A 14,081-nucleotide genomic window follows, 5' to 3' on the forward strand; every position below is an offset into this window, starting at 1 on the left:
TCATTTTTGAGGAACTACCACACACTTGTCTTATGAAAAAGGTTGAAATAGTCACTAAGCGATTAAAAAAACGCGAATTTATATTTTGAGATGACGTTCTCGTTGCCATCGCCGTTGTCGTTGCTTAAGCTCCCTAATATTTTCCGGTAATGTTCTGGCCCCAGTTGTTCAAAAGGTGGATAGCGCTATCCACAGGATAAATCACTATCCAGCGGATAAACACTAGCAAAAACAATTGAGTTATCCAATGGATAGTGATTTACCCAGTGGATAGCGCTATCCAACCTTCGAACAACTGGGGCCTGGCTATTGTCAACGTAGTCGCCTTCTTTTGCTCAGCAGTAAACGAATCGCTCTACATGAAAATCTAGCCCTCATAAACGTCTTTGTCGTTTAAGGTTCTACTTACCTTGTCTAAACCAGTTAATTGATGGTATGCGCTGAGTCAGAGCCTTGGACAAATCCACGCCCAGCGGAGCCGCACCAGAAGACACATCCTTCAGACTAGACAAGTCAAACTTCTCGACCAGCGGACTCTTGGCTAAGAACAGAACAGTGGAGGGCACTAGAGCTGCGTGGGTGACCTGTGGAAATGGTAATGCCAGGAGAACAAATCTCGTTAAGAATACTGAAACACAAACAGCGGTTACAAACTTAAATGGCCCAAGTCAAAGAATCTTTATGAGACAAATCTTGTTGTTTCATTACACGAAGAAAAGAAACTTTGGTGCCTTTTATTTCTCAATCTGAAACTCCAAAAAACCTCCTTGTTCATAGTTGGAGTTAAGGTGAAACTTTCCCTGAATGTTTCTTACTAATCCCTGTTTTGATAACTACAATAAAAAAGATATGTCACCGTGCTTGTTTAAGAGATATAAGGGGCCAATCTTACCCCATTGATGCCTGTACTGAGACTAACCACGCGCCTTATTTCATCGTCTCGGGGTACATTTTGCGGTAGCTAAACGAGAGGGTTTTTACAGTAACACTTGGAACAACACCTGATAGGTAGAAAATCTAGAGATATATCCGTATCATTTGAAAGATAACTTCAAATTATGCGTTTATATCTCGTGTTTGTCACCGCTGTTTGTGTGTTATTTCTGATACAACTGAGATGGCCAAAGAAAAAGAGTGTTGATTACGAATTGGTCATTCATGTTGACTTTTCATGCGAATCTCCACTTTACTGCAAATTTAACCTTCGTCATTCCGTTTGATAAGTAGCTTTGACGGCAGAAAAATATTAATTGTCAGATAAAGAAAACAATTAACGTATTGATAAACTACAAGCTTGTTGAGAAACCTATCTTTCCAACCAGTCATATGCCTTACATAATAAATAATAATATGTTATAAATAAATAATAGGTAAGATATCTGTTTACAAACATTGCTTTGTTATTCAAATTTACCAACCACAAGGAAAAAAAGAGTTGTTTCGACAGCCAATGGGGCTCTGGTTGGCACATTAATGACAATGGGTGACGTCAACTATATCTTCCCTATATATTTAATTCATCCTCTAGCAGCAATGAGCTGAATTATACCGGGATTTCGGGTCAGAAGATACATTAAATAATTAGATAATATAATTAGATAATGAACGGAATTATATGGCATTTATATTCAGTTCAAGAGCAAGCTTATTCGTGACGAATTCACTAAACCTATTTGTATTACAAGGCTTCAAGAATCTGCCGTTGTTGCTTCGAGGCCTCAACTGATAACAGAAAGCAGCCACATCGATACGGTCTAACACAAGTTGATATAAAGGATTCTGTGGCTTTAGGCCAGATATGAACCGTTTGCATGCGGCTATTCTGCGCTCTTGTGGTGTGACTATGTTGGCATTAACTAGGGTCTCATTATAATCCTTACCTGGATAAATTATGACCATTTCGCGCTTCTGTATCCTCTCTAATGAGTCAGAGAGGTATCGCGGCAGGTTGGCATATACTACGCTAGCGTACTCAAGTGTTGACGATTGAACAATAGACTTTAACGATGTTCTGAGCAGGGACGCTACAGCGTTTAAGCTGCCTAATAGCATAGAGGCGGGGGGTGTTTTTTTTTTTCATTATTAAGTATTTTATTAACTTTGCCAGTCAAGCTGGCAAAGCGCCACAACAGCTTGCGCCAATAGACCAATTTCGATATATTAAAATTCAGTCGAAAACAAAAGACATCATCTCGAGGCTCTGGGGAATAAATATAAGGGTTTGTATGAGTTTATTCCCCAGAGCCTCGCGATGATGCCTTTTGTTTTCGACTGAATTTTAATATATCGAAATTGGTCTATTACTGTTGCCCCTTTTTTACCCTCCCAACCATGATACACAACAGAAGCCAGACCACAACACCGGGAACTACGTGCCCTACTCTTAGCGACAAGTGTGTGGGTTCTTTTACGTCCCACAGGATTATTAACATTGGAGGGTTGTGAGACGGGACCTCCGGCTTATCGTCCTTATCCGAGAAGACTTGAAAGTCTAATCATTTGCAGATGTAGTTACAAAGGCAGCACTTTCTCCTCAGTTATTTAAAGACCCTGAGTGTTGGTCCGGCCGGAGTTGAACTCGCGACCTCCCGCGTGACAGTCCGGTGCTCAACCAACTGAGCCACTGGTGCGCGGTCTAAGTGAGCCTTCCACGTCAAGAAACTACAAGGTCGCAGTGAGCCTCCCACGTCAAGTTGCGAGAAATTAAGACGCCAAGAAACTTGAATGACTTAACTTCTTCCAAAAGGGAGCCGCCTATGGCAAAAGGAGGACACTGAAAACTATTATAGTGTAAAAAGTCAACCGCTCAAACCTTATTTCCTTTTGGGGCTGAAAGGCGTCACTTGTGCGATTATAAAAATGCTAGGAAGGGTTACGTTATTACAAACGTTGGACATGTAGCACTTATATTTCAACAGACTTAACTATTAGAGGGTAACGTGAAGTGCTAGTTTTCTACCCATATGGACCGTGTGAGCTTAAGCCCTACCAATGAAAATGGGCCCGCCCAAGGACAGAGAGAAACTCTGACCAGGGTGGGAATTGAACCCACGACCTTCGGGTTAGATCACCGCTGCTCTACCGACTGAGCTACAAGGTCAGACAGGAGCAGGTCGTGAGAATTTAAGATGTCAATGTCACGGCAATAAATATTTACAAGTACAAGGAAGGGTTCCTTTGCTACACGGCCAACGTTTGTAAAAACATAACGATACCTTGTCCTTGTACGTATTCATTGCTGTAACATTCACATCTTAAATTTCCACGACCTATTTTCGTCTAACCCTGTAGCTCAGTCGGTAGAGCAGCGGTGATCAAACCCGAAGGTCGTGGGTTCAATTACTACCCTAGTCAGAGTTTCTCTCTGTTCTTGCGTGGGCCCATTTCCAGTAGTAGGGCTTTTTAGCCCTAAGCTTAAAAGCTCACATGCTTCATATGGATAGAAAACTAGCACTTCACGTTACCCTCTATTTTGATCTCTGGAAACGTCGCGACAGATCTACTTAGGGATTGTATGCCCCTTCCTGTTTATGAACACACGAAACGGCCAAATAACTTGACCAGGAGCCCATTGACTACGAGCGTACAACTTCGTTGTATTAGTGCAACGGCGTTTTACCAGGCCGAGTTATTTTTAGATTGATTTTCCCGCGAAACCAGCCCTTTCCAGCCAATCACAAGTCTTGCATGAAAAATCAATACCCATGGGACGGAGAATGGTCACTCGTGCAAGCCAAATCCTATTCAAGAACTCGTCTAATAAGAGCTTGATCCGTGAAAATGCCGCTACAGAGACTCCATATTAGGGTTGTAGGCTCCGGGTTATGGATTCCTGCCTTGAAGCTTTAAATATCACCGTGTGTAAATGAAAGTACTAACAATAGAGTGGTTTTCAATTGAGTGTCGAAAGTAATTAGCGACTTGCTTTGGTTTTGCATTACTTCACTCAGTGATTGGTTCAAAGTTCTCGCGACACTCTTTCAACCAATCACTAGTGAAACCAAAAGCAATCGCGAATGGCGCGTGCACATTTTCCCGCGCTTTGTGTCCGCTACGTGTAATTACTTCGAGCTTTGATTGGTTTACTGGATTGTCTCCGTCCTTTTTGACTGGTCAAAGCAATTTCTTTGGTTTTGGTTTTACCGATACTCGATTGAAACTCGCTCTACAAAGAATTGTATAAAGGGGACGCAAGCTAATAATTCAAACCTTGTGGTCTTGCAGCACCTTCAGAAAGGATTCTGGTTCAAACTTGGGAACGCAAACCACAGTTCCCCCCAACAGAAGAGGGCATGACAAGCCATTGATTTGTCCAAATGCATGAAAAAACGGCAACAATCCAAGAACAACTGGATTTTCATTCATCCACAGAAAACGTTCGTGTGTTACAAGTAAGGAGTCTGCAATAAGATTGTAGTGCGTTAACATAACGCCTTTCGGCGAACCAGTGGTCCCACTAGAGTAGGCTAAGCAAGCGACGTCATCCTTCGGGTTAATTGCGACATCATCCGGAATGTCCTCGTCTTCATTTCCGAGTAATGCCGAAAGTGGTTCACATCCGTCGGCTTCTCCGACGACGTACACGGTTTCCATTTCGACGTTTGAAGCGCTTAGCTTCGCCTTCTCGGCAAACAACGGAATTGTTATGATATGCTTTGCGTTAGAGTCTCGAAGCTGTTTTGTTATTTCATCATCTGTGTAGAGCGGATTCATTGTCGTGACTATTCCGCCGAGAGAAATGACACCGAAATAGATTATGGGATACTCGGGCAAGTTTGGGAGCAAGATGGCGAACACGTCTCCTTTTTTCATGCCTTTTTTCGCCAAAGCTGAGGCCAATTTTCTTGTCAACGCCGCAAGCTGCTGATAAGTATAAAAACGTCCACTCGGTCCATCGATCTGATGCAGTGGAAACAAAGAAAATAAGAATGTCACTGTATCTTATTAATTTAACTTAACTCCGCGATGATTGTTAAATTTAATGAACGAAATGATACATATAAATGAATCATATACTGAACTGCGGGTATGAAATCAAGTAAAGCTATGATCCTCGCAGTTATGGACGCAATTTTAGCTAGCAATTGCGCAGAGAAGCCTGAAAAATTCAGGACTTCAACGCAATTGCTAAAATTGCGTCCATAACTGCGAGGATCATAGCTTTACTTGATTTGATATCCGCAGTTCAGTATATGATTCCTTTCTTATATCATTTCGTTCATTGATTCATTCCTCACGGGAAAATTAGAACCAACAAATGACCAGTTCCCAACCTCAGTGGCTTCATAGCTCAGTTGGTTAAAGCGACCGGTATCTCGAGGTCACGAGTTCAAACCCCGTTGAAGTCCTGAATTTTTCAGGCTTGTCTACGCAAGTGCTAAAATTGCGTCCATAAATGCGAGACTCATAACTTTACAACGTTATTAAATTTGTCGCCCAGTAAATGAATCGTAAATGACAGCGCGCCGCTTGTATCAAACCACTTCATGTACCGTATACCTGTTTGGGATGAAAATAAAAGAATCTCTTTTTACAATATTCACTGTCTTGTTGATGATCGGAGAGAATGAAAAGTTTGTTTGATTGAGATGTGTCGCTCTTTTCTTACAGCACCCGGACTAGTAATCGGAAGCCGGTCATAGGTTCGACTCCTGCAAAAAGCACTCGGATTGTTTCCGAGTTTTCCCGAGTCACGATTGAAATCTGTATAACTCTTCAATACACGAGCTTTTGGTATTATCAAATTTTGTTTGTCCCTCCAGAATTTTGCATAAGCATTGTTTCCAGTTTCTCTTTGGACCATTGTAAGTCCCAAGAAAAAATAAAAACAATGCTTATGCAAAGATTTGGAGGGACAAACGCGAGTAGTATGCATGGTATTTTTGATATTGGCTAATTAGTGAAGTGTGGCAAACCAATTTAAAATGTGTAACAACAATGTTTGGTATTGTCATGTGCATGTTTTGGGTTTGAATGAGCAGTAAGTTTTACGTTGAAGACAGCCTTTTTGGAACACAATTGCCCCTTAATTGGAACATTCTTGTCAAATTTCAAGAAGAAGGCAACTGCGAAAATCAACTTAACAGCGTGAATGGATTATAATGTCATGGAAACATGAAATAAACTGACACAAACACGGTGAAACGATTAAGTCTCTCAACGCACAAAGACCAATACGTAGCAAAATCAAAACTCTAACCATATCTACTGCGATAGAGTTCTACTTTTTGCGGGCGAAGTCGATTTCATAGGTAATGTATTGAGCGCTTAATTAAGGGTGCGTTCGATTGACCGTATTCCGGAATAAGAATACGTGGAGTGATGATTTAAAACCGTATGTTTGGCGCTTTTGAAGCAACAAGGATAATAAAGATATGTTTAAAATACCATTTTAGCAAGTGTTTGATAATTTTTAATTTTAATGTGAATCTCCCGTAAAAACGAAGGATTTCTAACTTCTATTCCATGTATTCCTATTCCGGAATACGGTCAATCGAACGCGCCCTTAATATGGTAGTCCTTTCGACAAGCGCACAAGACAAGGTCAACATGATGCGCCTCGATGTCCTCTTTTTAGCAGTTCTTAGCGTTTGTTCAATTTCCGTATGAGCCTAGAAGCTTTGTACTTGAACCAATAGTGAAAAACGTACCTAATTCAATAAGGCAAAAGCGCGGCATGTCCATGCGAAAAACTTAAGTAAGAACTGCTACGTTTCCAACTGAACCTCGAGAAAAGTTACAACCGTACTCACAATGGCCGTCTTATCACCAAAGTTGCCAAAGTTTTGAAACACGAACTGTGGCCACGAAATGTCTTGTGGGATGTCAACGTCACCAAGCTTACTTTTCAACCCCATTTCGGTTATCGCTTAGTTCGCGAGCAATCGTGGCTGCTTTGGTGCTGTACGGCTTGCCACTGTCTTAAGTTTTAATCATGATTTTGACGTGCTCTTTGAGCTGTCGCTTTGTTAATGATGCGTGACTTTCGTACTTGCAAATTGTACCTTTGTTTGTCTTGTTGTATTGTTGTTTTTAAATTATGCGCGGATGAGAATGAAAGTTAGAAGTCAACTGTAAAATAGCACAGCCTGATGTCAACCCATGCAGGCAAATTATTTTAGTGCCCTTAACGACGCGAACATATTTCGGTTGAGAACTTATTTGGTGTGCGAGTCTCGTAATGGTAAACACATGCAAGCCTAGAGATCCGTGATAGACAATATATTTCTATGAAATCTCATATTATTGAACTGCGATTATGATCATCATCACAATCAATTAAGTAACTTCAATGACAGTTGTAAAGTTGGTTCGAGTTTCGTTTGAGTTCAGTTTAGGCATCTTCGCAACTGTTAAAGTTGCACTGTACAGAACTTTCGCGAATAGCGTGCATGGTTTGTGAAATAAATGCGGGATATTGTGGCTAATTGGTATTCCCTATCACTGTAATCTACAGAAAGAGTTCACTCTGTGATTTAGTTACTTAGAACTAACTAAAGTAACTGATTTGAAGTTTATAGGGATTTATTATATAGGTATAGAGATTTACGTGCATTCCACGATGAAATAAAAACGACAGACTAACGTTTCACCAGTGAAAAATTGCCGTATCAGCCCTACAATTTTTTTCCCACTGCAAAACAACAGGGATTTCAAACAAGACTTGAAAACGACAACATAGTCCCTACTTTAAAATATAAGTTGTCCCTATTCTGCGATTATTCCATCTTCTTCACGTTGTAAAATAACGGCAAATCATCCAAAACTGAATTCAGGGTTAGCGCGGTTTTCGTTTTCACATGATGACGAATCGACGATTTAACAAATTTTTGCTCTTGACAGGAAACTGTACATGTACCCTTTCCGAAAGTAAGGCAAGATTTCCTGCGAGCAGACATAACGCACAAGGCACAGGAAGCCTAGGAAAATAATCTGGAAACGGCTGGCAATAAGAGGTTTAAGGTTTGCAGAAAAATTGTGCGCGAAAAATGGTGTATCTATTGGAAACGATGATTTCATTTCTGAATTAATTGTCTAAATTAGTAAAAGTGTAAATGGCATGCTTCGGGGTGTTAACTTAGCAACACTTGTTTTTTCTTGCGTTCTATAAACAAATTCCAAAGACAAAAACTAGAATCTTGACAGCGTGTCCGATACAATCGTTTCAAAGGGCAGATCAGTCCAGATACTCAGTTTTAAGGTTCGACCTGCGGTGAAATCATGAAGCTTCTCTTTGTCTTCTTTACCCTCGCTTGTGCCAACTTGCACTTTTGTGGAGCCACAAGTGCCTCTGGAAACCAAGTAAGATAGTCATTCTTAGCCAACTCTAATTTGACATTCTCTCACGATCCAAAGATCCGATCATCTTAAAATCATGCAAACTTTCCTCGCTGGCTCGTTTGACGAAATAAGAAACTTATGTGAATTGTTCGGACCGGTTTAATGCTGTAGCAGCGTTAGAAAATTCCTTTTAACTCAATTAAAAAATTATCCTCTCCCATGTAAATACAAGTAAACATGGTATTCGGAGGGGAACAAATAGTCCTTATTCCTTCAAGTCACAAGAAACTGCAAAATTATCACAAACTTGAAATTAATGAGTTGTTTCATTTCACATCTCTACTAATGGACAAACTGATAATGTCCTTTTGTGTTAATAATTTTACTTGATGGTCATATAGTAGTAACGGCTATCAGTTGGCGCTATCGACTTTCATTTCCCCATTCTGTAAACGGCAATAAACGAAATAATAAAATCACTTTCACTGTTCTTCAATATTTACAGGACACCTGTGTTACTTCGAACTCTCCTATCAACATCAATGTGCATGGAAAAGTGAAGGTAAAATCGTAAACGTCACAAATATTCAATTTCGTCTTTGTAAAATAAAAGAACTCGCTTGCGATAAATGACTGAAATTCGATCTAGAATTTGATGAAATGTAACATCTTTAGGGAGAAAAGGGCGAGAAAGGAGACACCGGAGAAAAAGGCGAAAAGGGAACATTGGCTCCTTGCAATTGCACATTACAGGTTGGAGGACCATATTTGTGCTTTTCGAATAGATTCTATTCACATTATTTTACTTGACTATCAGCAGCGACTTCGTGATAATTAGCTTACTTATTTTTTCTGCGTCATTTTGTCAACCAATCACGCGAAGAACTACAACGCAACCAGTTGTGATTCGCTCGCTCTTATTTCACTATGTGCGCTATTTGTGTCGTGTTCTGATTCGTTCCTGCAAGCGTCTTTGTCATCTCTGATTGGCCGAAAATAGCTTCAGCTGTGTCATAACAACTTTCAATCAAAATGTGCTTTTTTAAGAGGTCGGCAGGAGCAGCTTAGTTTCAATATTTCGTGAAAGGTTCCAGAATTTTCTTACTTTAAAATCTACATTTGCTAGTTTTGCTTTGGGATTTTCAGTGGACGGCTGATGATCAGTCACCACTAGTTAAAAATTCACCAATATAGTAAACGTGGGAATATTCCAATGTCATACATTTCAGTGATGAACTGGGGTTTACTTTCGTTCTTTTGCAGAATGACAACAAACCCTCAGCACATCTCGATGTTGGAAACACACGATTAAGAATCTATCACGGCGTCACAAGTATTAAAGATTTTTATTTCTGTTGCAGAAATTTTCTTCATGTGTGCTTCATGTGTGCTACGAAAACTAAATACAAATTCACACCTTATGCTCGACCTAGAAGTCATCCCAATTTTCAAGAGAAAAAGAAATTAAACTTTTGAAAAGTATTTTACAGTGAAAATTAACGGAAAGAGTTCCAAACGATGTTTTGGCAGCCGTCTTCGGTCATTATTTAGTTCAATGTTGACAATGACATAAATGTGGAGAGGGAAGGGGGGGAGAGGGAGGAGAGAGAGAAAGGGAGGGAGGGGGAGAGAGAATAAAGTAAAATACTAAAGTATAAAAATTAACAAAAATGAAATAAAATTACCAGTATTGATAAGTCAATTCGAGCGAACATTTTTAATGGCGAATATTTTGCTTGCTTGTATTGTTTTAAATCACTTCGCTTTACACTGATTTTTCACTTTATCATACGTTTCACGCATTATCTCCCTCTTCAAATACACTCTTTTTTAAAAGAAAGTTAAGGCTGAGACTAACAAAAATTTTAAGGTGGCTCAAACCAGTTTAAACAGTTGAAAGAAACGTTCTTATTGGAAGGATTGACTCTACAACACTTTATCACTTAACAGCAATTTTATGGTACCATATCAAACACCAATTATTGCTGAAAAAGATTCTGCCATTATTGTGACGTAAAAGGTTACCATGGCAACAAAAAAGCCCTGCAAAAACACCGCTCAGATCTCAAAAACAGACTAGGTGACCCCCATTTTTTATTTCTGAATGTAATCAGCATGCCAGAATGAAACTTTCTGCAACGTTTAAAAAAATTATGTGGAGAGGATTCAGAGCCACTTTAAATAATTGAAAATTTAAGGTAACTCTAATCCGCTGCACAGAGTTTTTTAACACTTTGCACACAGTTTTAACTTGGCCTGTTGATCACTTCTGTGCAATAAAAAAGTGGGGTCATCTTGTTCGTTTTTCAGATATGAGCCTGTAAAGCCAAAATACAGGATGTCTTTGCAAGGCTTCCCTGTTGCCATAGTAACGTCTTACGTCGCAAAATTAACTGCACCTTATTCAGGAATAATTGAAGTTTCACGTGATACCATAACATTGCTGTTACGTGATAAAGTCTTGTAGTGTCAATCCTTCTAATAAAAAGGTCTCTTGAAAGTGTTGAAACTGGTTTGAGCCACTTCAAAAACATACTAAGAAAAACCCACACTGTGAGTCAGTGAAGAACGTCTTTAATTTGCTCATTTTTTCAGCTTTTTATTTTTGTGTGTAATGTAAATAAAGGTAAAAGAAATGTAAAACTGTAGTCTTCCAGGACAATTAACTGAAATACTAAGGGACGTTTTTAACATTAGCAATGTGGTTTTCTTATTGCCGCATGACACACTGAAGAACAACTCAGTTTATAGTCGAACTTGAGAATAGCACACAACTTTTAAAACATGGTAAGAACGTTTTCAGGCTGAAATCGCCAAAAAAATAAGAACGTTCAGTCTTAGCCCCAAAATTAGACGTTCTTATACAAAAAAAGAGTGTCAACGTTAATTTCTTATTCTCAACATTGAACTGGACAAAGATCGAAGAACGATCCAGGCCGTCCTTTTGAATTTCTACAGCAATTTTGTTTTTTGTAATGTGTTTAAGAAATTCCTAAACCATGTGCAATGCTTTAAAGTGCATTCCCGGTGAGTATTGTAAACCGGAAATCTTTTTCCTTTGGAAAACAATTGTTAAAAATTCAATTGTATGGAACTTTTTGTTATTGCTAACGGCTAAAAAAGAGTTGCTGTTGATCGGAAAACCAAAAAAAATACCATGAAAATTTTACTTTTGCCTTCAGTTAAGTCTTTCTCGATATTTCGACTGAAATCAAATGAGTTTCACTTATTTTTTGCAAACTTTTAAAATTTAACACTGAAGGTGTCTTCAGTTTTTCTTCAATTTACAGGACACTCTCTCTCTCTTTCTTCGTTTCCTTTAAGTGAGAGCTAAGCTAATTCTCATTTCCTTCCAGCGATCAAGGGCTGGTCTGTTAGCTCCCCCAACAGCCATCTTGCTGGCGGAATGACGTACAATGACGGAAAACTGACGGTGCCCATCTCTGGACGGTACTACATATACTTACAGATCTATTATTATAACAATGGGAGAGTATACCTCTTTGTGAACAACAAATATGTTACCATGACACAACCGATGAAAACAACAAACAGCGAAGGGACCTTGTACGCTGGCGGAGTGTTTAAAATGAAAGCTGGTGACGTCATCATGGCGAAGTCAGGCTCATGGCCAACTTCAACTACTAAACTATGGTTTTGGACAAATCACTGCTACTTCGGGGCATTTTTGATTTGAGCGCGCTCCAATCGCTCTACGACGCATAAACGCGACAATATAACGAGCACCAGTTTTTATGATTTAAGGGATTTAAAAGCTAGACTTCTAATTGTGGTTTTGCTGTTTTGTAGAGGACAAAGTCGTCACAACTGTCTCTTAAAAGACTTATAGCTGTAATATCATTCTTTAAAACTGAAATAAAAAATAATTGTGGTCCCAATTACTTGTGAGTGGATATTTATTGAAGACCTACAACTCTGCTGAGATCAACTAAAGTGGGACTAGCGCATTCCTATTCCGCAGTCATAATTGATCGATGTCATTGACAAAATCTCCAGCTCAACTAGACCCTCCGTGAGGGTACACTGGGTTGCCCCTGGTAAGTGCACTGTTCCAGACAATTTTTTTCAAGTTGGGGGGTCATTAAGACCATTTAAGGGGTCACCCAGAAGTCATACCAGCAGAAGCCCTTTGGCTCACAGGTCCTCACACGTTCGTACGACGAAACAGATCCTTTTCTGAGGTTAAAAACCTGGCTACCGGCCTATTAATTAATCATTTGTCAGAAAGAAGAAATTCCTGTCCTCTTTAGAAAAAATAGACACGCATTGCTTACGTGTGGTAGTGAAGTAACACAGCGATTTATTCCATATAAAATGTCAACTGAGCTGTGTGTTGTCTTCCAGAAGATTCAAGTTGTCCTTGCGTAATATGTAGCTCTAACAGTGCACGATATTGATTTGGTATTGTCTATCATTGCAGTGCCATGGTAGAAGTCATGGGTAAATAGCCTGAGAAGACATGTGGTTACTAGCAAAGTACTGAACCCAGAAAGATTGAAAAAAATAAATAGGAAGTGGGAAACATTGGCTTCTGGGCTGACATGTTGATAATTTTCAAGCTCCCTCACAACTTCTTTCACCACAAGTTTAAGCGTGCCCTCTGAGCATCTGACAGCTTTGTAATACTAAAGAATACTAAAGTTTACTAAAGTTATCCCTTATCCGGCGGGGTTAGTATCTGGATGGGTGACCTCAAACATTTACCCCTTCATAAAACACGGCAAGGTACAGATTTTGTTAGCTTGCTTTATGCAAAAACAAATATTGATGCAAAAGTAAATTGATACACAGTTTTTAGAAAGAGCAGAAGGAAGTTTCCAGGACGGTCTCTCGAGAATAACATATTTACGACATGAAAACAACATTATTAATTTTGAACCGTGAATATAGAATATAAAAAGTTACGATCAGCGACAAGCATTTTGGGAGATTTTTGTTACGTTCAATTTTGTTATTGTACTTTTGGTTGCACAAATAAATCGCAAAATCGAAAGTGACATCGCCGGAATTCAGCGGGCGCCGTGATTAAGTTACCGCCGCATGTTTACTCGCCAAACAGTGAAGCATCTGTGTCAAATGAAGGCAAGATACCGGGTTTTCGTAAGTTTCTTTTTCTGTCAAGGGTTATAAAGTTTGACAATAAATGAGCGAAGTCAAAACAAAGATCACAATCGCCCAAACTCTTGAGGTTGACCCCCACCCGGGGGTTGAGCATTGTTTCTGCTAAGTCAAAAATTTACTCTCCAAGACGAGGTTATTTAACACAAGGGAATTCCATCATTTTGGAAATAGCAGCTACTTTATTATTCATCGGCGTCACAATTTTTTGCTGATTTTGGGGCTCATTTTGTTGAAACTCAAGCACGCTTCCAACAGACCTGTTTATTTTCGTGAACCTTTTCTGCTTACAGAGCAATACCCAAAATATCCTCCAGTATCACATTTCAACCTTAAGCTCGAAAATTCAATACACAACATGATATTATAATTCACAAAGGCAGAAAATATCACAGAATCCTTTTCCAGCGAAACATTTAATTGAAATAAACGACATAAGATGCACTAAAACGCCATTCGCGTTGCAATGACTTTCGACGCCATTGCTGGTTAACGAGAATAACAAACTCACAAGGCAGAATGTATATTTATATTTAATTAAGTTAGCACAATAGAAAGACGCTAACCTCATTTTGACACCAAAATGCTTTACTATTGCCATAAAAACTATCCAGTTAAGCTCGCATATTATAAAACATGATGAATTCATAAAGGCCACCTTT

General features: G+C 39.3%; 2 protein-coding genes across 2 annotated transcripts in view; one reads left to right on the forward strand and one right to left on the reverse strand.

Annotated features, from left to right (window-relative positions):
• Nucleotides 1–6,975, reverse strand: part of LOC137990066 (uncharacterized) — a 34,268-nt gene extending 27,293 nt beyond the window's left edge. The window contains exons 1-3 of the mRNA XM_068835606.1: nt 6,753–6,975; nt 4,210–4,899; nt 410–584 (exon numbers count right to left, since the gene is read on the reverse strand). Coding sequence (XP_068691707.1) covers nt 410–584; nt 4,210–4,899; nt 6,753–6,857 — 970 coding nt within the window. The 5' untranslated portion in view covers nt 6,858–6,975. The remainder of the gene's footprint in view (nt 1–409; nt 585–4,209; nt 4,900–6,752) is intronic.
• A 1,169-nt stretch (nt 6,976–8,144) lies between these two features.
• Nucleotides 8,145–12,176, forward strand: LOC137990074 (tumor necrosis factor-like). Its single transcript, XM_068835620.1, has 5 exons — nt 8,145–8,301; nt 8,786–8,842; nt 8,956–9,033; nt 9,544–9,613; nt 11,637–12,176. Exons 1-5 carry the CDS (start codon nt 8,221–8,223, stop codon nt 11,975–11,977), a joined length of 627 nt encoding a protein of 208 aa, XP_068691721.1. The 5' UTR covers nt 8,145–8,220; the 3' UTR covers nt 11,978–12,176.
• The last annotated feature ends 1,905 nt before the right edge of the window (nt 12,177–14,081 follow it).

The sequence above is a fragment of the Montipora foliosa genome, unplaced genomic scaffold (assembly GCF_036669935.1).
Source record: "Montipora foliosa isolate CH-2021 unplaced genomic scaffold, ASM3666993v2 scaffold_54, whole genome shotgun sequence".
NCBI classification, from domain to species: Eukaryota; Metazoa; Cnidaria; class Anthozoa; order Scleractinia; family Acroporidae; genus Montipora; species Montipora foliosa.

Excerpts from the sequence above, each read along its gene's own strand:
- LOC137990074 (XM_068835620.1), top strand. The coding sequence starts at position 8,221 with ATGAAGCTTCTCTTTGTCTTCTTTACCCTCGCTTGTGCCAACTTGCAC. Across the intron at positions 9,034-9,543 it reads CTTGCAATTGCACATTACAG|AATGACAACAAACCCTCAGC; the intron begins GTTGGAGGACCA and ends GTTCTTTTGCAG. Across the intron at positions 9,614-11,636 it reads AATCTATCACGGCGTCACAA|CGATCAAGGGCTGGTCTGTT; the intron begins GTATTAAAGATT and ends ATTTCCTTCCAG.